Source organism: Neoarius graeffei, chromosome 2 (genome assembly GCF_027579695.1).
Source record: "Neoarius graeffei isolate fNeoGra1 chromosome 2, fNeoGra1.pri, whole genome shotgun sequence".
In the NCBI taxonomy this organism is placed as follows: Eukaryota; Metazoa; Chordata; class Actinopteri; order Siluriformes; family Ariidae; genus Neoarius; species Neoarius graeffei.
Window position 1 is genome coordinate 2,728,588 of NC_083570.1, and position 26,252 is coordinate 2,754,839.

The window sequence follows — 26,252 nt, forward strand, 5'->3', positions numbered from 1 at the left end:
GATTCATAACATATCAAGGTACAAACTCTCACAAGCAGAACGCAGTATACTAGCAAAAGGACTCAACTACGCTGTCACATCGAACCATATACCACACGACGAATTCATTCTGGCAACTGAATTAGCATGTGAGAAAATACAGGATCACGGACAAAAAGCAGCACTAAGAAACGCAATAGCTGGTATATTGAAAACGGCCAAACCACCACCCAGTAACATCACAAAACAGGAAGCCAAAGCCATGAGAACATTAGCTAAAAATAAAGATATCACAATCCTCCCAGCAGATAAAGGCAGAACAACAGTTATTATGGACACTGATGAATATGAACGAAAAATGAATGAATTACTCAGCGACAACGCATTTGAAATATTAAAAAAAGACCCAACAGAAGACAAGAAAAAGAAACTTAAAGCACTACTAAAACCACTACTCGATGAAAATAAAATAGATAAGCAGGATTACAATCATTTAGTACCCACAGCCAATGTCATCCCCAGGATTTACGGTACACCAAAAATACACAAACCAGGAACACCATTACGCCCCATAGTAGATAGCATTGGTTCGGTCACATACAACTTATCAAAAGCACTCACCAGAATAATTAAACCATTACTAGGACTCACAGACCAACACTGCAAAAACTCCAAACATCTGGCAGAAGAACTAAAAAACATCAAAATGCAGCAAGATGAAGTTTTCATTTCACATGATGTCATATCTCTTTTCACCAGAACACCCACGGAAGCCACCATACAGATAGTACAAGACAAATTAAAAACAGACAGAACGCTCAAGAAACGCACAAACCTCACCGTACAAGACATCACTCAGCTCCTTCAATTCATCGCCACATCCACATACTTTCAGTTCAGGAATACAATCTACAGACAGAAGGAAGGTTTTGCCATGGGAGACCCACTATCAGCCATCATGTGCGGCTTTTTCATGGAGGATCTGGAGCAGAAAGCACTCACTACAATACCAGCGGAATACAGACCAACACTCTGGAAACGGTATGTGGACGACATATTGGAAAAAGTAAAGAGGGGACACACTCAACAACTCACCGACCATCTTAACACCATAGACAATACCGGCAATATAAAATTCACACATGAAGAAGAAACGGAGCAGTCAATAGCATTTTTGGATTTAAAAATACAACACACAGAAGATGGGGACATCAAAATAAAAGTACACAGAAAACCCACACACACCGACCAATATTTAAACTGGACTTCCGAACACCCCATAATGCACAAAATATCCGTAGTTAGAACATTACATGAACGCACAGCAATAATTACAGATCCACAGGACAAAGAACAGGAGGAACAACATATACAACACGCACTGAAGGCATGTCAATATCCACAATGGGCAATATCCAAAGGGGTGGAACAGGTTAAGAACAACAAAACACAGAAGAAAGAGAAAAAACAAACTAACAAACAAGAACACAGGGGAGTAGTTACATTACCATACATCAGGGGAATAACTGAACGCATTCAAAGAGTAATGAGGAAACACAATGTTAACACACCTGTCAAACCACACACAACACTCCGTCAGATCCTGGTTCATCCCAAAGACAGAATACATCCGGACAACAGATGCAACACCATATATGAGATTCCATGTAAATTATGCAATAAAACTTATATTGGGGAGACAGGAAGGAGTTTCAACACAAGAAAACATGAACATAAGAAAGAGTGCGAAAAGGAGACAGCTACAAGACAAACCCGAACAATAAAAGAAAAGGCACAACAGGAAAATTATAAGTCAGCTATAACAGATCACTGTAAAAGGGAAAATCACATTATGGACTGGGGGAATGCCAGAGTCATCCGCACAGACGATAACAAACATCAGCGCTGGATCAGGGAGGCCATAGAGATCCGTAAGCGAAGCCCGAGGACCATCAACCGGGATGAGGGAGCATACATGCTCTCCCATACCTGGAGTGACATCTTGCAGGGGACGAACAGACAGTATAAGGCGTGACCGACCTGTCAAACCAGACAGGAAGGCCACGCCTTCAGAAACAGCAGCTGATAAAAGATGCGTCACCAATTAACATCCGGTGACACTCTGAGGAAGATGGAAGTTGTACGTCGAAACATGTCAGGTAAACAAACCCAAAAATTAGATGTCTGATAAAAAAGAAAAAAGAAAAAAAAACTAACTATATTTAATATAAGACATAATGAACATAATCGAAAGATATTTATGCTAGTGTTATAAGGAAAGTAGTCTGTAGTATTTTGGTTTTGCTATTTATACTATTTGGCTGGTATACTAACTCTGCATGGGTTGTAGTGTGTGGAGAATGGTTATTTATTCTTAGTTATTATGTAAATATTCAAGGTGCCCAATTTCTCTGTCTTTTTATTTTTGTGAATTTAATAAACTGTTTATTTTTTTTTAAACTCTGTTTGACTTGTGCTCCTGGGACTACAAACATGGATGGCTCTGGTTCTGACACATGTTCTCCCCGTGTCCACGTGGGTTTCCTCCGGGTGCTCCGGTTTCCCCCAACGTCCAAAAACATGCAGGTTAGGTTAACTGATGACTCTCAATTGACCATACGTGTGAATGTGAGTGTGAATGGTTGTCTGTGTCTATGTGTCAGCCCTGTGATGACCTGGCGACTTGTCCAGGGCGTACCCCGCCTTTCACCCATAGTCAGCTGGGATAGGCTCCAGCTTGCCTGCGAACCAGTAGGACAGGATAAAGCGGCTACAGATAATGAGATGAGACCACCATACTGTTGCTCTTGAGCACAGCCCTTAACCTTCATCTCTTCAGCTGAGTCACAAATGCATCTGCCAAATTAATAAATGTAAAGCTCCAGTTGCATTTCTGTAAATCGGCTTTGTGACTATGTCTGTTATTAAAGGTCCTATGCAGTGAAGTTCAGCTGAAATAAAAATTATGAAATATCCAACCAGGTTCAATTATGTTTATTCTTTTGTGTTTATATGTGTTTTATTCTATCCGAATCTAAAAATGTATATATCATCTTTATCAATTATTAACAGATTTGATGCAACACCCTTTGCATGATTGTGTAGAGGTGGGAGGGTGAACATGTAAATATGAAATGGAGCAAGTTTAGGGTGCAAACATTACCCATTTGTCTCAGATTTATAACCACCAGTCATTTTTAAACAGGCTTGTTTCAGCAGTGAAAATGATAATTAGCCAAGCAAAAAGTTTATTTTCAATCAAGCAATTAAAAAAATGGTGTAGGAAGAATTAGCCAGGAATATTTCACCAGACAAAATGACTCTCAAAGCATGTCTGAACCAGCTGGAGAATAATGCATACACTATCAGAATACATGTTGAATTGAAATATATGACCTAGATGAATAAATCAAACAGAATTTCAATTTTAAAAAACTGATAGATTGATTTCCTTATCACTAAGATCCAGTGTTGAATATTATGAGTCTAACATGAAGTCATAATGAAAGCTGAAGCTAAGATGCTTTATTGGGTTTAGTTCAAAATGCACACCTTGATATTTAGCTAAATATGAACACATTAGCATGTCCCTTTGATCATTTTCTCAGATTTTATAACAACAGGAACAAAATTATTAATTGTTGATCCTCAAAATGGGGATCCATTTCTATGATCAGGTTTCCAACTTAAAGCAGTGTGGAATAGGCAGGAGTAGAAATTAGAAAGGAAAGGAATGGGAAAGCTATTGCCATCCCTCTTTTCACTGCTAAATCTTTACGGCATCACAGTGTTAATTAAAACTAAAGAACACTGAATAACATTTTGAAGAAAGCAATCAAAACAATCTGGTGTGCGATGAATTGGCTCGAAATATTCCCCCAGACAGAATGACTCTGAAAGCGTGTCTGAACCAGCTGTAGAAAAAGGTATACACGATCGGATTAGCCATTGAATTTAAATATCCGCACCAAAAGAATAAATCAAACAGAATCGGAGGAACTGAATATCCTGTAAATGGATCTAAGCAATTACAGATAAAAAATGGCAACCATGAAATCAGGAAAACTCCCATGATTATGGCTAATGTTTTCGTGGCCTTCTTTTCTGACTTGCTCACACTGGCTTTTTCCTCAGCTGTCTTCACCTGTGCATTTGTGGATTGAATTGCACGAGCTTGTCTTTGTGCAGTGCGAAAGATTTTCCCATACACACAGAGCATGATTACTGCAGGGATGTAAAAGCAGAGCATAGAAAACACCACAGCTGCTGCTTTATCTTGTAAAATCATACATGCACCTTCACAAAGGAAGTTATTGTAATAAAACTCTTCATTTCCAAGAATATTGAGCCCCAGAAATATCATCCCAGACCCGATTGCTGAAGAAAAGCCCCAACACACTATGATCATTAATCTAATGGTAGTTGGAGTCATTTTACTGTGATACAGAAGTGGATGACACACAGCATAATATCGGTCTAAAGAAATAACACACAGGTTAAAAATGGATGCATTGCACAGAGTGACATCCAAACTGCTGTGAATTTTACAAAAGGTGTTTCCTAAATACCAGCAGGTTTCCACAGAGCGTATCATGCTGGGAGGCATCACTATTCCTCCTACAAGCAGATCAGCAACAGCCAGAGAGAGAATGAGGTAATTAGTTGATGTGTGTAATTGTCTGAAATGTACAACAGTTATAATCACAAGAAGGTTTCCAAATACAGTGAGAAGAGAAGAAGTGCTAAAGAGGATGTAGAGCAAAACCCGAACTTGTAAAGGATAATCAATCTTCAAACACGAGGTGTTAAGTGAAGTGAAACAAAGTGAAGGCTCCTCCGATAAATCCAAACTGATGATATTGTCCATCGACTGCTTTCACAATGTCATCCAGATCTGAGAAAATTAATAAGGTAATGAGGGAATAATAATAATAATAATAATAATAATAATAATAATAATAATAATAATCCAATGACCATGATGTATTGCTTTTATAAAAAACCTTGCAAATGTATTACATTCTAAACAATCCTTTTTTTTTTTAAATAATCCTTCATACCTCTCCATGCACCAGGTATGTGAACTAAACCAAGGAGAAGAAATTTTTAATTTATAGTCTGTCTTATCCAATAGCAGTATGCCAGATTAATCCCTGGTGGTAAATGATGAAACAGAATTATTCACTGATTTATTCCATTTATTTCAATTTTTAAAATCATGGGAAAAGAGTTCAAAATATAATGCTATATCATTGTGACCCATTCTAGAACTTTAAAAGTTATGTGGTTTCATCCACTTTAGGCAGATTACACATGCACTGTCTTGAGTAAAACACAAAATAGACACAAACACACAGTGGTGCTTGAAAGTTTGTGAACCCTTTAGAATTTTCTATATTTCTGCACAAATATGACCTAAAACATCATCAGATTTTCACACAGGTCCTAAAAGTAGATAAAGAGAACCCAGTTATTATTAGAGAACTAATAATAAAGAGAACCCAAAAATATTATACTTGGTCATTTATTTATTGAGGAAAATGATCTGATATTACATATCTGTGTGTGGCAAAAGTATGTAAACCTCTAGGATTAGCAGGTAATTTGAAGGTGAAATTAGAGACAGGTGTTTTCAATCAATGGGATGACAATCAGGTGTGAGTGGGCACCCTGTTTTATTTAAATAACAGGGATCTATCAAAGTCTGATCTTCACAGCACATGTTTGTGGAAGTGTATCACAGCATGAACAAAGGAGATTTCTGAGGACCTCAGAAAAAGCGTTGTTGATGCTCATCAGGCTGGAAAAGGTTACAAAACCATCTCTAAAGGGTTTGGACTCCACCAATCCACAGTCAGACAGATTGTGTACAAATGGAGGAAATTCAAGACCATTGTTAGCCTCCCCAGGAGTGGTCGACCAACAAGGATCACTCCAAGAGCAAGGCGTGTAATAGTCAGCGAGGTCACAAAGGACCCCGGGGTAGCTTCTAAGCAACTGAAGGCCTCTCTCACATTGGCTAATGTTAATGTTCATGAGTCCACCATCAGGAGGACACTGAACAACAATGGTGTGCATGGCAGGGTTCCAAGGAGAAAGCCACTGCTCTCCAAAAAGAACATTGCTGCTTATCTGCTGTTTGCGAAAGATTATGTGGACAAGCCAGAAGGCTGTTGGAAAAATGTTTTGTGGACAGATAAGACCAAAATAGAACTTTTTGGTTTAAATGAGAAGTGATATGTTTGGAGAAAGGAAAACACTGCATTCCAGCGTAAGAACCTTATCCCATCTGTGAAACATGGTGATGGTAGTATCATGGTTTGGGCCTGTTTTGCTGCATCTGGGCCAGGATGGCTTGCCATCATTGATGGAACAATGAATTCTGAATTATACCAGCAAATTCTAAAGGGAAATGTCAGGACATCTGTCCATGAACTGAATCTCAAGAGAAGGTGGGTCATGCAGCAAGACAATGACCCTAAGCACACAAGTCGTTCTACCAAAGAATGGTTAAAGAAGAATAAAGTTAATGTTTTGGAATGGCCAAGTCAAAGTCCTGACCTTAATCCAATGGAAATGTTGTGGAAGGACCTGAAGTGAGCAGTTCATGTATGAATCCCACCAACATCCCAGAGTTGAAGCTGTTCTGTACGGAGGAACGGGCTAAAATTCCTCCAAGCCTGTGTGCAGGACTGATCAACAGTTACCGGAAATGTTTAGTTACAGTTATTGCTGCACAAGGGGGTCACACCAGTTACTGAAAGCAAAGGTTCATATACTTTTGCCACTCACAGATATGTAATATTGGATCATTTACTTCAATAAATAAATGACCAAGTATAATATTTTTGTCTCATTTGTTTAACTCGGTTCTCTTTATCTACTTTTCGGGACTTGTATGAAAATCTGATGATGTTTTGGGTCATATTATGCAGAAATATAGAAAATTTTAAAGGGTTCACAAACTTTCATGCACCACTGTATGATATAATTTAAGCTCTGTGATGACCTATGAACCCAATTTTCCTTTTGTCCTGGTGTTTACAGCTCATGTTTGTCTGGTGTCCATCAGGCATGCTGGCAGGTCCACAAGACAGAGTGGCAAGTCCATGATTCAGGTGAGACTTCAAAGACTGAAGTTCCAGATTTTTAGTAACACTTCAGTGACTAAAAGACATGGAAGTTCAGTCTGTGCTTGAAAACAAACAGTCACATGAAATTCCATCACCAATATGATGGCTTCAGGGTTTCCTTCAACAGATGTATTCTTCTGAGTGAGCTATATTTTCACAACCTGGCAGATACTAAGCCCAACGAGGGGGGCTCAGGTGCATTTTCTCAGGCATTATCAGGAGAGTGAGTCAAAAACTTAGTGTTTCAGAGTACATGGATGACGAGGAGTGGTCCCCTCATCTCTCCTCCAAACTATCACTCCTGAAAATCTTCCATTTATCAACTCCTTTGTCAACCCCTGCTTATCCTCTGGATATTTTCCCTCAATTTTTCAAATGGGCCTACATCACCCCTCTGTTGAAAATAAAACAAAACTCCCTTTACTCCTCTGTCATCTAGATCTACCACCCAGTTTATTTTCCCCCCCTTCCGATCAAAGATGCTTGAATGTGCTGTTGCTAACCAACTTTCCTCTTTTCTCTCTCAGAACAACCTCCTGGATCCTAACCAGTCTGATTTCCAAGCTGGACACTCAACAAAACTGCACATTTCTCCATCAGTGAGGCACTTCATGCAGCAAGTGTCACCTCCTTCTCCTCTGTCCTGATCCTCCTAGATGTTTCAGCTACATTTAACAATGTTGAGCACCATATCCTCCTGTCATATCTATCAGCTCTGGGGATCTGCAGGACAGGCCTGGATTGGTTCAACTCCTGTACCTCTGGTCACTCCTTCCAGGTTACCTGGTCTGGTACTGTATCAGTACTATGGTCACTTATCACTGTTGTCCCTCAAGGTTCAGTCCTTGGTCCACTTCTCTTGTCCCTCTACACCCAGTCTCTTGGACAATTATCTCTGCTCATGGTCTATCCTACCACTGCTATGCTGGTGGCACTCAATTTTTTCTCTCTTTTCCTCCATCTGACACACAGGTCTCTGCTTGCATCTCTGCTTACCTGCATGACATACAGAACTTGATGGACAAATATCACCTGAAGGTCAACTCAGGCAAGATGGAGGTGATCTACATTCCCACTCCATTCTCTCCACCCCCAGACTTCGTCATCTCTCTGGAGGACATCTCTATGTCACCTTCACCCAGTGTGAAGAACCTAGGGGTGGTGTTCACTGACAGACTTTCCCCCTCAGCAGACAAAGCTGCAGTGATCCAGACATGTAGATTTCTCTTCTACAACATCTGAATTATCTACCCCTTCCTCACCACCCACTCTACTCAGCTCCTGGTCCAAGTGCTGATCCTCTCACACTTGTACTACTGCAACTACCTCTTTGCTAGCCTTCCAGCATCTGCCATCAGGTTCCTGCAGCTCATCCAGAACACTGCAGCCTGCCTGGTCTACAACCTCCCTCATTCCTCCCACATTACCATTCTGTGTACCACCCTTTAATGGCTACCTGTCACAGCTTAAATCAAATTTAAGACATAGGTGCTAGGTTACCAGGCAGTCAAGGGGTCAGGTCCAGCATACATCCAGAGGCTGATCCAACTCTACACACTAGCCAGAACCCTATGCTCTGCTCCTCCTCTCTGCTCCTCCCCAACCCACTCAAGTCTCTCCTGACTCCCCACTGGTGACCTTCACACTGTGGTTAGAACTGTTGACTCCCTGACCACCTTCAAGTGCAGACTGAAGATTCACCTCTTCAGGCTGCAACTCTGCCCTGCTTCCCTATCCACTGTGTAATCACATAGCTGTCTTGGCCAACCCAGGCTGTGTACTGTCGAGCCTGTTGTTAGCCATTGGGGTTTTCTCATCTCATCTCATTATCTCTAGCCGCTTTATCCTTCTACAGGGTCGCAGGCAAGCTGGAGCCTATCCCAGCTGACTACGGGCGAAAGGCGGGGTACACCCTGGACAAGTCGCCAGGTCATCACAGGGCCCATTGGGGTTTTATTTTTCTTTATTCAGTTGTACTTTGTCAGCTTATTTGTATCAATGAATTGTTTTTTTTTTCCCTTTGCTGATTGCTGATTCTTCATACTTCAACAGAATGTTACACTAAGTGTTATTCTGTCACATGTTCAGTTGGCACTAGAAATTCCTTGTCTTGAAGTTCAGCACTTCTTGTACCTGACTTTTGCAATTGTTGTACATCACTCTGGATAAGAGTGTCTGATAAATGCCTGAAATGTAATGGTTTAAACCCTACAACACCCAGAGAGAGTGTACACCTGTTGAAATACTCAAAAGTGGGATTTTATTCATTAAATTCTACAGGGGAATATTTCCTCGCTAATGTCACAATGGTGGCTCAGCAGATATGGCTATGTATTACTGAATCTTAAGGTTGTAAGTTTGAATCCTGGTACCACCATACTGTTGCTCTTGAGCACAGAACTTAACCTTCATCTTTTCAGCTGAGTCACAAATGCATCTGCCAAATTAATAAATGTAAATCTCCAGTTCTGTTTCTGTAAATCGGCTTTGTGACTATGTCTGTTATTAAAGGCCCTGTGCAGTGAAGTTCAGCTGAAATAAAAATTATGAAATATCCAACCAGGTTCAATTATGTTTATTCTTTTGTGTTTATATGTGTTTTATTCTACCCAAATCATACAATGTATATATCATCATCAATTATTAACAGATTTGATGCAACACCCTTTGCATGATTGTGCAGAGGTGGGAGGGTGAACATGTAAATATGGAATGGAGCAAGTTTAGGCTGCAAACATTACCCATTTGCCTCAGATTTATAACCACCAGTCATTTTTAAACAGGTTTGTTTCAGCAGTGAAAATGATAATTAGCCAAGCAAAAAAATTATTTTCAATCAAGCAATTAAAAAAATGGTGTAGGAAGAATCAGCCAGGAATATTTCACCAGACAAAATGACTCTAAAAGCATGTCTGAACCAGCTGTAGAATAATGCATACACTATCAGAATACATGTTGAATTGAAATATCTGACCTAGATGAATAAATCAAACAGAATTTCAATTTTAAAAAACTGATAGATTGATTTCCTCATCACTAAGATCCAGTGTTGAATAAGAACTGTTGACTCCCTGACCACCTTCATGCTGTCTTCAGTGCAGACTGAAGATTCACCTCTTCAGGCTGCACCTCTCCCCTGCTTCTCTGCCCACTGTGTCATCACATAATCACTTGATTCACCCAGGCTGTGTACTGTCCAGCCTGATGTTAGCCATTGGGGTTTTATTTTTCTCTATTGAGTTGTACTTTGTCAGCTCATTTTTATGGTTGAATTGTTTTGTTTTCCTTGGCTGATTGCTGATACTTCAACAAAATATTATACTAAGTGTTATTCTGTCACTTGTTCAGTTGGCACTAGAAATGTCTTCTCTAGAAGTTCAGCACTTCTTGTACCTGACTTTTGATGAAATATCCAGGTATATCCAGGTATTTTTCCTTGCTAATGTCACAGTGGTGGCTCAGCAGATATGACTATGTATTACTGAATCTTAAGGTTGTACACTTGAATCCTGGTACCACCATGCTGTTGCACTTGAACTCTTGAGCAAGGCCCTTAATCTTCAACTATTCGGCTCAATCACAAGGTGCTTCTTGAAAAATGCATCTGCCAAATTAATTAATGGAAGTCTCCAGCTGTATTTCTGTAAATCCACCTTGTCTGTTATTAAAGGTCCTATGCAGTGAAGTTCAGCTGAAATAAAAATTATGAAATATCCAACCAGGTTGAATTATATTTATTCTTTTGTGTTTATATGTGTTTTATTCTACGCAAATCATACGATGTATATATCATCTTCATCTATCATCTTCATCAATTATTAACAGAGTTGATGCAACACCGTTTGCATGATTGTGCAGAGGTGGGAGGGTGAACATGTAAATATGGAATGGAGCAAGTTTAGGCTGCAAACATTACCCATTTGCCTCAGATTTATAACCACCAGTCATTTTTAAACAGGTTTGTTTCAGCAGTGAAAATGATAATTAGCCAAGCAAAAAGTTTATTTTCAATCAAGCAATTAAAAAGAAATGGTGTAAGAAGAATCAGCCAGGAATATTTCACCAAACAAAATGACTCTAAAAGCATGTCTGAACCAGCTGGAGAAAAATGCACATACTATCGGAATACTGTACATGTTGAATTGAAATATCTGACCCAGATGAATAAATCAAACAGAATTTCAATTTAAAAAAAAAATGATAGATTGATTTTCTCATCACTAAGATCCAGTGAGGAATATTATGAGTCTAGCATGAAGTCATAATGAAAGCTGAAGTAAGGAGGCTTTACTGGGTTGATTTCAAAATGCACATCTTGATATTTAGCTAAATATTAATCTCAGATTTTATAACAACAAAAACAAAATTATTGATCGTCAAAAGGGGGATCCATTTTCATGATCAGGTTTCAGACTTAAAGTAGTGTGGAATAGGCAGGAGTAGAAATAAGAAAGAAAAGGAATGGGAAAGCTATTGCCATCCCCCTTTTCACTGCTAAATCTTTGTGCCATTTTATTTCATGACAGTGTTAATTAAAACTAAAGAACATTGGCTTTCAGCTTGAAAAATGCAATCAAAACAATCTCATGTCTGATGAATTGGCTCGAAATATTCCCCCAGACAGAATGACTCTGAAAGCGTGTCTGAACCAGCTGTAGAAAAAGGCATAGACTATCGGATTACACATTGAATTGAAATAGCCAACCCAGAGGAATAAATCAAACAGAACTGGAGGAATTGAATGTCCTGTAAATAGATCTAAGCAGTTACAGATAAAAAACGGTACCCATGAAGTCAGAAAAACTCCCATGATGAGGGCTAATGTTTTTGTGGCCTTCTTTTCTGACTTGCTCACACTGGCTTTTTCTTTGGCTGTCTTCATCTGTGCATTTGTGGATTGAATTGCACGAGCTTGTCTTTGTGCAGTGCGAAAGATTTTCCCATACACACAGAGCATGATTACTGCAGGGATGTAAAAGTAGATCATAGGAAACACCACAGCTGCTGATTTAGCTTGTAAAATGATACATGCACCTTCACAAAGGAAGTGATTGTGATAAAAGTCGTCATTTTCAAGAATATTGAGCTCCAGATACATAATCCCAAACCCGAGTGCAGCAGAAAAGCCCCAACACACTATGATCATTAATCTAACGGTAGTCAGAGTCATTTTACTGTGATACAGAAGCGGATGACACACAGCATAATATCGGTCTAAAGAAATAATACACAGGTTAAAAATGGAGGCAGTGCACACAGTGACATCCAAACTGCTGTGAATTTTACAAAAGGTGTTTCCTAAATACCAGCAGGTTTCCACAGAGCGTATCATGCTGGGAGGCATCACTATTCCTCCTACAAGCAGATCAGAAACAGCCAGAGAGAGAATGAGGTAATTAGTTGATGTGTGTAATTGTCTGAAATGTACAACAGTTATAATCACAAGAAGGTTTCCAAATACAGTGAGAAGAGAAGAAGTGCTAAAGAGGATGTAGAGCAAAACCCGGACTTGTAAAGGATAATCAATCTTCAAACACGAGGTATTAAGTGAACTGAAACAAAGTAAAGGCTCCTCCGATAAATCCAAACTGATGATATCGTCCATTGACTGCTTTCACAATGTCTTGCAGATCTGAGAAAATTAACAAGGTAATGAGATAATGAGTCATATTCATCAAAGGACCATGATGTATTGCTTTTATAAAAACTTGCAAATATATTACATTCTAAACAATCCTTTTTTTTAAGAATCCTTCTTACCACTCCATGCATCATGTATGTGAACTAAGGAGAAGAAATTCTGAATTTATAGTCTGTCTTAGCCGATAGTAGTACGCCAGATTAATCCCTGGTGGTGAATGATGAAACTGAATGATTCACTAACTTATTCCATTTGTTTCCATTTTTAAAACCATGGGAATTAGGTTCAGAACATGATATCATAATGTTGTGATCCAGTCCGTAACTTTAAAATTTATGTGGTTTCATTCACTGTTGTCTCACTTGAGCCAGATTACACATGCTCTGCCTAGAGTAAAACACAGACCAAAAATAAAAATACAATCCACCAGCCATATTTTTAAACACCTGAAAATTCTTTTAACCAATTTTCTTTTTCTCCAATTTATGTTTGTCCATCCCCAACAACTAGCTTATGCTGCATTTGTGGTGGTAATTTGCAAGTTGTACTGTTATTTCTCACCTCACCATATCTGGTGAACGAAGTGGAAGAAAAAAAAAACCCAGCTGTCTCCATGGAAGTGTGTCTTTTGTTTGCTCTGTTAGAGTATGCAAAACTCATAAAATATTTACAACATTTGTCAAATGCCCTTATCCAAGTCAAGTCAGTTTATTTATATTGCGCTTTCAACAACAGACATTGTCTCAAAGTAGCTTTACAGAAAATTAAAGACTTTAAATATATGAGCTAATTTTCTCATTCTCATCTCCTCTAGCCGCTTTATCCTGTTCTATAGGGTCGCAGGCAAGCTGGAGCCTATCCCAGCTGACTACGGGCAAAAGGCAGGGTACACCCTGGACAAATCACCAGGTCATCACAGGGCTGACACAGACACAGACAACCATTCACACTCACATTCACACCTACGGTCAATTTATGCCGCTTTTCCACTACAAACGCGGCTGAGTCGTGCCGTGCTGAGTCGAGCTGAGCGGGGCTGTTGGAGTTGCATTTCGACTACAACCGCGCTGAACCGTGCTGGCTGGAAGTGGGTGGACACATTGGGTGGAGTTAGCGAAAGTAGGTGGACGTCACGTGATGTCGTTAAGCAGCGCAAACAGTGACATCAGTGACACTGGCGGAACAAGTCAGAGCCGGGCCGGGGCAAATGACCGGGCCCTTTATTAAAGCTTATCATAACATCATTTTAGGCTACAAAATGTCCGCAACTGCGGTGTTTACCAATTTCAACACTACCGGGTGCAACTATGTTATTTAGTACATCAAGTCCTTCAAACGAACATGTAACTCAGAAACAAAAAACATTAGGATACTGTACATGGCTCATAATAAAACATCAATAGCCTATACTGCGCACATTATTTGAAGGGCATACGAATGAGCGCTCAGAGGTTGCAACGGTGACAGGAAGAGTCAGAAATAAAAGGAGGGCGGTGCAAACCTCACTGAATGCACTGTGTTTACCAATTTCAACACTACGGGGTGCAACTATGTTATTTTGTACATTAAGTCCTTCAAACGAACATGTAACTCAGAAACAAAAAAACATTAGGTGACATACTGTACATGGCTCATAATAAAACATCAATAGCCTACTGCGCGCATTATTTGAAGGGCATACGACGAGCCTTGCGCTCCACAAAACTCGTCCACGATGCTCTGTATGTCACTGATTCAGTGAGCTTTTAAGCAGTAGTCTCACGACCCGAATAGTAAACAATAAACATGGAGGACATGGAGTCGTTAGTGTTGCTGGTCTTGGTGCTGTGGCTTGTTGTCACCGACAACGCCAACAGATACTGGCAAGAGCGTATAGATGAGGCGAGGCGCATAAGGCTTCAGAAATTCTCGTAATTCGTAATTATTATTCTTCCGGGTTTGCGGTGTTTACAGATCCCAGCGTGCTCGCGGGGCGTGTGAGGACACGCCTCCTCACCAATCAGTGCACAGGGGAGTGTCTGCTCACGCCCCCAACCTCACTCGGCACGGTTTGGCTCGCTTCAGCCCCACTCCAAAACGATGCGAGTTTTAGGGGCTAAGCAGGGCTGAAGCGAGCTGAGTCGTGCTGGTTTTTGGTAGTCGAAACGCGAGCCATGTCGGGCTGAAGTGAGCTGAAAAAGGGCCATTAGAGTCACCAGTTAACCTAACCTACATGTCTTTGGACTGTGGGGGGAAAACGGAGCACCCAGAGGAAACCCATGCGCACACAGGGAGAACATGCAAACTCCTCACAGAAAGGCCCTCGCCGGCCACAGGGCTCGAACCTGGACCTTCTTGCTGGGAGGCAACAGCGCTAACCACTACACCACCATGCCGTCCTGAGCTAAATTTCCTCTCTAATAAATTTATCCCTGATGAGCAAGCCTGAGGTAATGGTAGCAAGGAAAAACTCCCTCGGATGACATGAGGAAGAAACTTTGAGTGGAACCAGACTCAAAAGGGAACCCATCCTGATCTGGGTGATAACGGATAGCGTAATTATAAATAACTTGCTTCTATAACTGTGTCCTATCAAGTCAAAGTACAACTGTGTAACCATCACTGCAAAAAAAAAAATGAATTGGAGGAGAAAAAGACTTAATACTAGTGAAATTATCGTGCTGCACGATAATTGTTTTCAAACAAAGACTGAAGTCCAACCTCTTTACCAAGCACTTGAGTGAATGCTAAACCTAATTGAGGGCAAAATTGAGGGGAAATAAATTGTATTGTTTTAATATACTGTATGTACTCCCAAACAAACATGTCATTCACAGAGTTTTAGCTTAATAGGAGTTTTGAATCATTGTTCATTTGTACTACAGTGACAGCACATTTTTCAACAGTTACTAAATAACACCTCAGCAAGTTTCCCTTGTTAAATGTGTGCTACAGTGGTGCTTGAAAGTTTGTGAACCCTTTAGAATTTTCTATATTTCTGAATAAATGTGACCTAAAACATCATCAGATTTTACACAAGTCCAAAAAGTAGATAAAGAGAACCCAGTTAAACAAATTAGACAAAAATATTATACTTGGTCATTTATTTATTGAGGAAAATGATCCAATATTACATATCTGTGAGTGGCAAAAGTATGTGAACCTCTAGGATTAGCAGTTAATTTGAAGGTGAAATTAGAGTCAGGTGTTCTCAATCAATGGGATGACAATCAGGTGTGAGTGGGCACCCTGTTTTATTTAAAGAACAGGGATCTATCAAAGTCTGATCTTCACAACACATGTTTGTGGAAGTGTATCATGGCATGGACAAAGGAGATTTCTGCGGACCTCAGAAAAAGCATTGTTGATGCTCATCAGGCTGGAAAAGGTTACAAAACCATCTCTAAAGAGTTTGGGCTCCCCGCAGTGCCAGCACACCGGCCCAGGCTCTCTCTCTGCACCGGTGTTCCGGATATCACTCACCTGAAGGGGGGGAAGACACAGACACGGAAGTAGGAAATGGTAGGACACTGCGGGTGCAGCAGGCCGGCTGGGGTGGAGCCAGCCCCCACCTCCGTGGTGGGGGAATGGGGCGAGGGAGAGGAACAGAAGGGGAGCGAGAGGGAGAGGGGAGGGGAGAAGGGGAGACACACTGTCCTGCCATTGGAATGGCCGCCATATGGTCCTCCGCCAGCTCAATGGCCTGATCCAGCGACGCCGGGCGATGGCACTGGACCCACTCCGTGGTTCCTTCTGGAAGTCGAGTGACGAACTGCTCCAGCGCCACCAGATTGATGATCTCCTCTGCATCGCGGTTGTCGGCCCTCAGCCACAGGCGGCAGGTGTCCCGGAGTTGCTGGCCAAACTTGAATGGCCAGCCGACCTCCTCCAGGCACAGTGTGCGGAAGCACTGCCACTGCTGCTCCGGAGTGCGACCCATGCGCTGGAGGACGGCCCTGTGGAGGTCCGTGTAGACCAGCCAGCTGTCGGCAGGGAGCTGTAGTGCGGCCAGCTGCACCTCGCCTGTGAGCAGGGGGAGGAGGCACGCTGTGCGCTGTTCCACCGGCCAACCCCACACCTCTGCTGCCTGCTCAAAGAGAGCAAGGAAGGCCTCAGGGTCGTCGTACGGGCCCATCTTCGTTAGGGTGAGGTGGGAAGGGCCCGCGGTGGTGGAGGTGGTGGACCCCGCTGACACAAGTAGGTGCCGGAATGCCTGAAGATCTTCCTGCTGCGCCAGCACCAGGGCCTCGAACCTTTGTTCCTGTTCTTTCCAGAGGGCGACCAGTGCCTGGTGCTGGCTCTGTTGGGCCGTGGCGAGGGCCTGGATCAGGTCCTTGAAGGGGGAGGACTCCATGGGGTTGTCCTCTCCTGCGCTCCGTCCCGGGTTTCGGCACCACTGTAACAAGTGTCTAAGTGGGTGGAGCACAGAAGCACGGCAGGCCAGAACTGAGTTCTCAACAGACTCCTTTATTACAGCGTTTCAGCTTACTATTTCTCTCACACGCACGCATGCACGCATATCAATATCAAGATTGGGGAGAAGCCCCCTTCCTCCACTCTCCCTCTCCTCTTATAGGGTGCGGTCACTGGGGAAGACACACAAACACAGGTTAATTCCCATCAGGTGCAGTGATTCCGCCACTTACCTTCCCTGACTCCACCCTCCATTCACAGACTGATGCTTGACCATGCCCCGGCTGCCACAACTGCATTCCAGCATAAGAACTTTATCCCATCTGTGAAACATGGTGGTGGTAGTATCATGGTTTGGGCCTGTTTTGCTGCATCTGGGCCAGGACGGCTTGCCATCATTGATGGAACAATGAATTCTGAATTATACCAGCAAATTCTAAAGGAAAATGTCAGGACATCTGTCCATGAACTGAATCTCAAGAGAAGGTGGGTCATGCAGCAAGACAACGACCCTAAGCACACAAGTCGTTCTACCAAAGAATGGTTAAAGAAGAATAAAGTGAATGTTTTGGAATGGCCAAGTCAAAGTCCTGACCTTAATCCAATGGAAATGTTGTGAAAGGACCTGAAGCGAGCAGTTCATGTGAGGAAACCCACCAACATCCCAGAGTTGAAGCTGTTCTGTACAGAGGAACGGGCTAAAATTCCTCCAAGCCGGTGTGCAGGACTGATCAAAAGTTACCAGAAACATTTAGTTGCAATTATTGCAATCACACCAGATACTGAAAGCAAAGGTTCACATATTTTTGCCACTCACAGATATGTAATATTGGATCATTTTCCTCAATAAATAAATGACCAAGTATAATATTTTTGTCTCATTTGTTTAACTGGGTTCTCTTTATCTATTTTTAGGACTTGTGTGAAAATCTGATGATGTTTTAGGTCATATTTATGCAGAAATATAGAAAATTCTAAAGGGTTCACAAACTTTCATGCACCACTGTAAATACTTTACATATAATTACTGGAATACTATAATTAAACGATTACAGATTCTGCAGTTGTTGGGGTGATAAGGTGTGGTTTAAACCTTCAAAAACCTACAGAGGGTGTGGGCCTGTATATTCACAATTTCAACATTATACACAGGTGCTTTTGCTTGCTAATGTCACATCGGTTTTGATCGTTAGGATGTACTGTATGCCTAGGGCAGTACGAGCTCAGCAGACTGAGTTGTGAATTATATGGTTGTGAGTTTGAATCCTGGTACCACCAAGCTGTCAGGCTTTGGTCTGTGAGCAAGGACATTAACCCTCCTCTATTCAGCTCAATTATGACAAGTTATGATAAATACAAAATAATAAATCTTCAGCTAGAGTTCCATAAATAGCCTTTGTGAAAATATATAAACAATTAATTTCCACTTAAAAAAATGATGAAACATCACACCCAGCTTGTATTACTCTTTATTGTGATTTTACATTATTATCTGCAAAACATACTACATATTACCTTTGCATGTTTGTACAGCCGATTATATCTTTTTGCCTCAGATGTTTAAATACCTGACAGATTTGTTTCACCTGTGAAAATGATAATTAGCCAAACAAAAAGTTTCATTTAAAACAAGCAATTGTAAAAAAATGGTGTGTGAAGAAGAAGCCAGGAATACTTCACCAGACAAAATGACTTTAAATGCATGTCTGAACCAGCTGTAGAAAAATGCATACACTATCGGATTGCATGCTGAATTGAAATATGACACCCAGAGTAATACATCATACACAACTGAAGGAACTGAATATCCTGTAAATGGATCTAAGCAATTACAGATAAAAAATGGCAACCATGAAATCAGGAAAACTCCCATGATTATGGCTAATGTTTTTGTGGCCTTCTTTTCTGACTTGCTCACACTGGCTTTTCCCTCAGCTGTCTTCATCTGTGCATTTGTGGATTGAATTGCATGAGCTTGTCTTCGTGCAGTGCGAAAGATTTTCCCATACACACAGAGCATGATTACTGCAGGGATGTAAAAGCAGAACATAGGAAACACCACAGCTGCGGCTTTAGCTTGAAAAATCATGCATGCACCTTCACAAAGGAAGTTATTGTAATAAAACTCTTCATTTCCAAGAATATTGAGCTCCAGAAATATCATCCCAAACCCGAGTGCTGCAGAAAAGCCCCAACACACTATGATCATTAATCTAACAGTATTAGGAGTAATTTTACTGTGATACAGAAGCGGATGACACACAGCATAATATCGGTCTAAAGAAATAACACACAGGTTAAAAATGGATGCAGTGCTCACAGTGACATCCAAACTGTTGTGTATTTTACAAAAGGTGTTTCCTAAATACCAGCAGGTTTCCACAGAGCGTATCATGCTGGGAGGCATCACTATTCCTCCTACAAGCAGATCAGAAACAGCCAGAGAGAGAATGAGGTAATTAGTTGATGTGCGTAATTGTCTGAAATGTACAACAGTTATAATCACAAGCAGGTTTCCAAATACAGTGAGAAGAGAAGAAGTGCTAAAGAGGATGTAGAGCAAAACCCGGACTTGCACAGGATAATCAATCTTCAAACACGAGGTGTTAAATGAACTGAAACAAAGTGAAGGCTCCTCTGATAAATCCAAACTGATGATATCGTCCATCTACAGATTTCACAATGTCTTCCAGATCTGGAGAAAATTAATATCAAGGTAAAACTGTGCTATTACCACATCATTCACATAATATAATAAATCGCATTATATCATACAGTCCAACAACTTTGACAGATGTATTATACGTAAGCACTCTAATAGTGTAGAATGCGACTGACTGCATTTATAATTCATCATACCTCACTGTGTACCATGTAGAGGAAAGTTAACAAAAGAAAAGAACATCTGCATTTATAGTCCATCTTAGCCAATCGTCTGTCAAATGAATCCCTGATGGGACATGATAGAGGAAGAAGAACAAAAAACAGCTCAGCAAACAAAATTAATTGAAGAATCAATCTCTCTCTTTCTCACTCACTCACTCACTCACTTACACACACACACACACATACACACATACACACAGGGTGTAATGTAGTGAGTTGAGGACAGACACAAATGCATCAATTCACAGTTGAATTTACTCGGGAAAATCCAGAAATCAGTGTCAGAATTCATAGTGGTGCTCAAAACACAGGCAGACTGGGTGATCACCAGGATATTCCCAATTCTAAAGCAAGTAACAGGCAAAGGTCTAGGAAACTAGGAATCACAGTGGAACACTGAAACCCAGGCTTGGACTTAATGGGAGAAATACACAGTCATACACAGTCTTCCCATATCAATACCTGTATTCCCACACTAATATCTCTGTAACAGAAGTTGAGCTTAATGGAAGTCTTCAAGTGTGCTTTAAAGTGTTCTATTTTGAATTTCTTTGCTACTAGTAAGGTAGGATTGAGACCTTTGTGTACTATCTACTTGACTCAGTTAGATCTAGATTCTTGCCACTAGTATTGTTGAAGGGGCAGTGCAGGGGTTAGCACTGTCACCTCACACCAAGAAGGTTCCGGGTTCAAACCTCATAGCCAACTGGGGCCCTTCTGTATAGAGTTTGCATGTTCTCCCTGTGTATGCATGGGTTTCCTCCAGGTGCTCCGGTTTACCCCACTGTCCAAAGACACGTGGTTAGGTTAACTGGCTACTCTAAACTGCCCATGTGTGTGAATGGTTGAGAGGAGAAATCCTATATAATAATGCAGCAAAAGGCAAACGGAAAACACTACTGTAATTCTTCCCTAGAAACTTTGATGGCTGCAGTTGTCTGAGTGGCCATGACACTGTAGTGATATGATAGATAGATAGATAGATAGATAGATAGATAGATAGATAGATAGATAGATAGATAGATATCAGTATCATCTTCATTTTTATTGTACTGTCGGTTTCCTTTTTGTACTTTCCACTTTCGCTTTCCTTTTTCCGTTTTTTTCTTTTTTCGGAAGAACGCTGAGACCAGAAGCTTTCTTTTTCTTTTTTTCTCCTCCTGCGTAAAGACCACAAGCGGAGGCCATCCGCATCAGATCTGCTTTAATATCGACAGATCTTCGATTAAGGTACGTGAATCCTTTCATTATTGAACACCTTCAGCCTGTTCAGTGTGCTGAGTGCAGGATGTTTAGTCATTCTTCCTCCGTCGCTAGCAATAGCTTTATTTGTGATAAGTGCAGATTAGTTAGCTCTCTGACGGAGAAGATTACAGTGCTAGAAGCGCATGTCCAGACTTTAGAAAAGGCCAGTGAATGTGAGAACAGTGTAGTTTCTGTAGAGGAAAGTCTGGATGCCTGAGGTGGAGTTAGTAATCCCCCAACTCCAGCATTAGAGCTCTTACAGCGGGGCGAATGGGTGACGGCTCGGCGGCATAAGCATAGAGCCAAAGCTACCGCTGAGGCTCGCCCACTGGAGCACCACTCCTCTCTGTGTCACGTGTCGAACAGGTTTGCTCTCTTTAGTGATGCACCCACTGAGAAACCTGAAAAAAGCTCTGGTTATAGGGGACTCTATCATACGGCACGTGAAATTAGCTCAGCCTTTAGGTCCACCAGCAGCTTTAGTCAGGTGTATACCAGGAGCCAGGGTGCCAGACATAACAGGCAATCTTATAGGGTCCTAGGCAAGCACAGGTTCTCAAAGATAGTTATCCATGCAGGAGCTAATGATATATGCCTTCGTCAGTCTGAGGTTATTAAGAGTAACTTTGTAGAGGTGTTTAAATTAGCAAAGGTGATGTCCGATGCTGTAGTATGCTCTGGCCCCATCCCAATGCAGCATAGCGATATAGCTTACAGCAGGTTATGGTCGCTGAACTGCTGGCTGTCCAGGTGGTACTCTGAAAACAGTGTGGGCTTTATAGATAATTGGGCTAATTTTGAGGGCACTGCTGGCCTGTTAGGGCGGGACGGGATCCATCCCACTCGGGAAGGTGCTGCTCTCATTTCCTGCAGCATAGGTCATAGTCTCAGAACAGGCCTAGTTAATTCCTGACAATCCAGAGCCAAGGCCAGGGAGCAGATGAACAGGCTAAACTGACTGTCTGCTAGCTGCACAGAGTCGTCACTCAGGGTCCACTACATCGAGACTGTGTCTGTTCCCTGAGCTAAACAAAATGGTAGAAATATTCAGAGAGTTTTTTTCCAGTAACCTAATCAGTATAAAATTAGATCATACTGACTGTACAGCTGCTGCCAGCACCTTTGATCTAAAAGTGGGCCTATTAAATATTAGATCTCTTACATCTAAAGCGCTAATGGTTAATGAACTCATTACTGATCAGGAGTTTAATGTACTGTGTTTAACTGAAACATGGATTAAGCCAAATGAATATATAGCATTAAATGAAGCGAGTCCTCCTGGATACAGTTATATACACCAGCCTCGTCTAACTGGCAGAGGAGGAGGCGTTATGGTTATTTATAATGATTATCTAGGTGTAACACAAAAACCTGGTTATAAATTTAATACATTTGAAGTTCTTCATACTCATATAATGTATGTAGCCTCAAAAAATAAGTCTACCCAGTTAATTCCATTACTTATTATTTACAGGCCATATTCTGAGTTTCTTTCTGAATTTGCAGATTTTATCTCAGATCTGGTTATTTCCTTAGACAAAACTTTAGTTGTCGGAGATTTTAATATTCATTTCGATAACCCAGAAGACCCTTTAAAAACAGTGTTTGTGTCCATTTTAGAGTCAGTAGGGATTAATCAGAATGTCATCGGACCGACCCATAATGGTGGTCACACCCTCGATCTAATACTAACATTCGGGTTAAACATAGACAATATAGTCATACTTCCACAGTCTGAAGTTATCTCAGATCATCATCTCATCTCATCTCATTCAAACTATGTCTGAGTAATAATATATGCACCTCACCACGCTACTGTATTAAACGTACATTCGCATCAACTACTGCACAGAGCTTTATAAATGATCTCCCAGAGTTATCAAACTTTGATTGGGTCACTGTCAGCCCCTGCAGAACTTGATCAGGCAACTGAATGCTTAGAGTCAACATTCTGCCATACCTTAGATAATGTAGCTCCCCTTAAAAGGAAAATGGTCAGAGACAAAAAATTAGCACCCTGGTATAATGATGACACTTGCACATTAAAACAGACCACTCGAAAATTGGAATGTAAATGGTGTCAAACAAAATTGGTAGTGTTCAAATTAGCGTGGAAGGAGAGCTTCCTGAAGTATAGAAAAGCTCTTAGTGCTGCAAGATCAACATATCTCTCCTCCCTAATAGAAGATAACAAAAATAATCCTAGTTTCCTATTTAATACTGTTGCAAAATTAAACAGGAATAAGTCCACTATAGACACATGCACACCTGTAGTATGTAGTAGCAATGACTTCATTAATTTTTTTAATGACAAAATTGAGAATATCTGACAAAAAATTCAAACTACTAATTTAAGGTCAGACAATGTAAGTGACCCTGTAGTTAACAATATAACTGTATCAGATCAGCAATTAGAATGTTTTACTGCCCTTAGAGAAACTGAATTACTTTCATTAATCTCAGCATCAAAAGCCTCAACTTGCATACTAGATCCCTTACCTACATGTCTATTCAAACAGATAATACCTGAAGTAGTTGAACCGCGTCTAAAAATAATAAATTCTTCTCTTACGATTGGCTATGTACCCAAATCCTTTAAACTAGCAGTTATCAAACCCCTGATTAAAAAACCTGACCTTGATCCCTGTCAGCTGTCCAATTATCAGCCAATATCAAACCTCCCCTTTATCTCCAAGATCCTTGAAAAAGCTGTGGCACAGCAGTTATGCTCATATTTACATAGGAATAACATCCATGAAATGTATCAGTCAGGAGGTAGAGGTAACCCAGCACAAGCAAGCAGCCATCCACTCCTGTAGCCATGATGGTGCTGGTCACGCACCCACTTGTCACACTGGGGGTGAAGCAGCGACTGCGGGAAGAGGGGGGAGGAATACGAGAGAGTCTAACAGCAGTGACCTCTGGGGGGAATTGTTTTCCCAGTAATGGCCTTGGCCAAGGCCAGTGCTGTCTGAGGGAGCCGAAAGCAGATAAGATTGGGCTTGTTTGGTCTTGGGTTGAGCAGACACATTCCTTTACATGACTACTCTGATTGTCTATTCTGATCTCTCAAATCCATTTTTCTCTGCAAAGCTGAAAGCTTCTCCATGATGTTATCCATGTTGCAGTTCAAGTTCTGAATAGCCACAGTCTGAGTGCCAACAGCTCTGCCCACTGCTTCAATCATGTCGGGCAGCTTTATGGGGCTTTGAACAGCTGTCACTGTTTTCTGATTTCCTCGATAAACCAGGGCAATGCCTAATCCAATCACCAAAAGTCCTGTAATCATGGTTCCGAATAGGTAGATGTCTTCAATGTCCTCCACAGAAAGAACCACCAGGCACACGACCCGCCACCACTCCCACGCATCCATCGTGTAGCTAGCTGCGAACGTTCCGGCAGGACAGGCTGGTTCCCCCGAACCCAGGCTTCTCGTCAAGAAGATTGTGTCAATTGCGTGAAGAGACCAGTTTATCAATTCCATGGTTTTTAGTTTGGAGAGCAGTGCAGAGAGAGTCTCTCAAAAGTTTAGATACTAGACAGATGAGACAGAAGAAGCAGAAGCAGGAAAGATAAGGGAAGGGAGAGACAGAGAATGCGACCGCCTTCCGCGAGAGCATGGACAAGAAGGCATACCTAACAACCTGTGTTTTCTCTCCCTCTCTCTCCCCCCCAAATCTGTCCCTCTGAGTTACATGTTGGAGAGAGTCTCTCAAAAGTTTAGATACTAGACAGACGAGACAGAAGAAGCAGAAGCAGGAAAGATAAGGGAAGGGAGAGACAGAGAATGCGACCGCCTTCCGCGAGAGCATGGACAAGAAGGCATACCTAACAACCTGTGTTTTCTCTCCCTCTCTCTCCCCCCCCAAATCTGTCCCTCTGAGTTACATGTTGATCCTGGGATCGAGATGTTGAACCTCTTCTGCTCCTCGGACCTGCCTGATCCATCCTGGTGCCCTGTGTCTGGTTGGAGTCTCATCGCATCACTTCTGTGGAGGATGGCCCCATGAGGACAGTTGAAAGTCACACCTGGAGGATGCTCTGGACTCTTACAGTAATGCTTTTATGGCTGAGGACTACAGTTGACTTGCTAACTTTAGGACTGCAGTTGTCATGAACAGTTTTGCACTCAAGTTTCCATCAATGAAGAGTTTATAACATCAACAAAACTGACTTCTTGTTAAAACTGTTAATATTATAGTCATGCTGTCTGTTGTTGCCCAAATGAGGATGGGTTCCCTTTTGAGTCTGGTTCCTCTCAAGGTTTCTTCCTCATGTCATCTGAGGGAGTTTTTCCTTGCCACCGTTGCCACAGGCTTGCTCATTGGGGATAGATTAGGGATAAAATTAGCTCATGTTTTAAGTCGTTCAAATTGTGTAAAGCTGCTTTGTGACAATGTTTATTGTTAAAAGCGCTATACAAATAAACTTGACTTGACTGATAGATAGATAGATAGATAGATAGATAGATAGATAGATAGATAGATAGATAGATAGATATAGTATTGTTGATTCTATAGTGTTGTTTGAAAGTGGTCTATCCTAATTAGTTCTCTCAGGTGGCTAATCAAGAGTAGTTTCAGTCTCTCTTATGGTGTGAATTGTGGGCAGGTCTTACTAAGATATCTTTGAGGTTATCTGCTGTCTGTCATGGTCAAAAGCATATTCTGCAATGAATAGAAGCAAAATTTTGGATCAAAAGTGTTAAGTTAATGGTGTTTGTTTCCACTTCTTGTTCAGTTACAGTTACCAGTTTCCTCTCACCCTTACTTAAATTCATTGACCTCACTCCTGACTAGGCTGTGGACATGTGCCTCAAACCTATCTCTGTCATCACATCTCACAGACCCAGAAGCTCTCATCCATAAACCAGATGCTGAAATACCAATAACCTCATCTACCCTTCACTATTGTCCCAGCCTCAAATAGTGATGGTAGGTGGGCTCCAGAACTGCCAATCTGCTGTGAAGAAAGCT

General features: G+C 41.3%; 3 protein-coding genes across 3 annotated transcripts; all 3 read right to left on the minus strand.

Moving 5' to 3' along the window:
* Positions 1–3,814: 3,814 nt before the first annotated feature.
* Positions 3,815–4,846, minus strand: LOC132876047 (trace amine-associated receptor 1-like). The gene is made up of 2 exons (XM_060913278.1): positions 4,528–4,846; positions 3,815–4,455 (listed from the first exon to the last, which is right to left on the minus strand). The coding sequence occupies exons 1-2, from the start codon at positions 4,844–4,846 to the stop codon at positions 3,815–3,817; spliced, it is 960 nt and encodes a 319-aa protein (XP_060769261.1).
* A 6,839-nt stretch (positions 4,847–11,685) lies between these two features.
* LOC132876054 (trace amine-associated receptor 1-like) lies at positions 11,686–12,717 on the minus strand. Its single transcript, XM_060913292.1, has 2 exons — positions 12,399–12,717; positions 11,686–12,326 (listed from the first exon to the last, which is right to left on the minus strand). Exons 1-2 carry the CDS (start codon positions 12,715–12,717, stop codon positions 11,686–11,688), a joined length of 960 nt encoding a protein of 319 aa, XP_060769275.1.
* Positions 12,718–18,727: 6,010 nt separating this feature from the next.
* Positions 18,728–19,813, minus strand: LOC132876060 (trace amine-associated receptor 1-like). The gene is made up of 2 exons (XM_060913302.1): positions 19,495–19,813; positions 18,728–19,422 (listed from the first exon to the last, which is right to left on the minus strand). Exons 1-2 carry the CDS (start codon positions 19,811–19,813, stop codon positions 18,728–18,730), a joined length of 1,014 nt encoding a protein of 337 aa, XP_060769285.1.
* Positions 19,814–26,252: the final 6,439 nt, after the last annotated feature.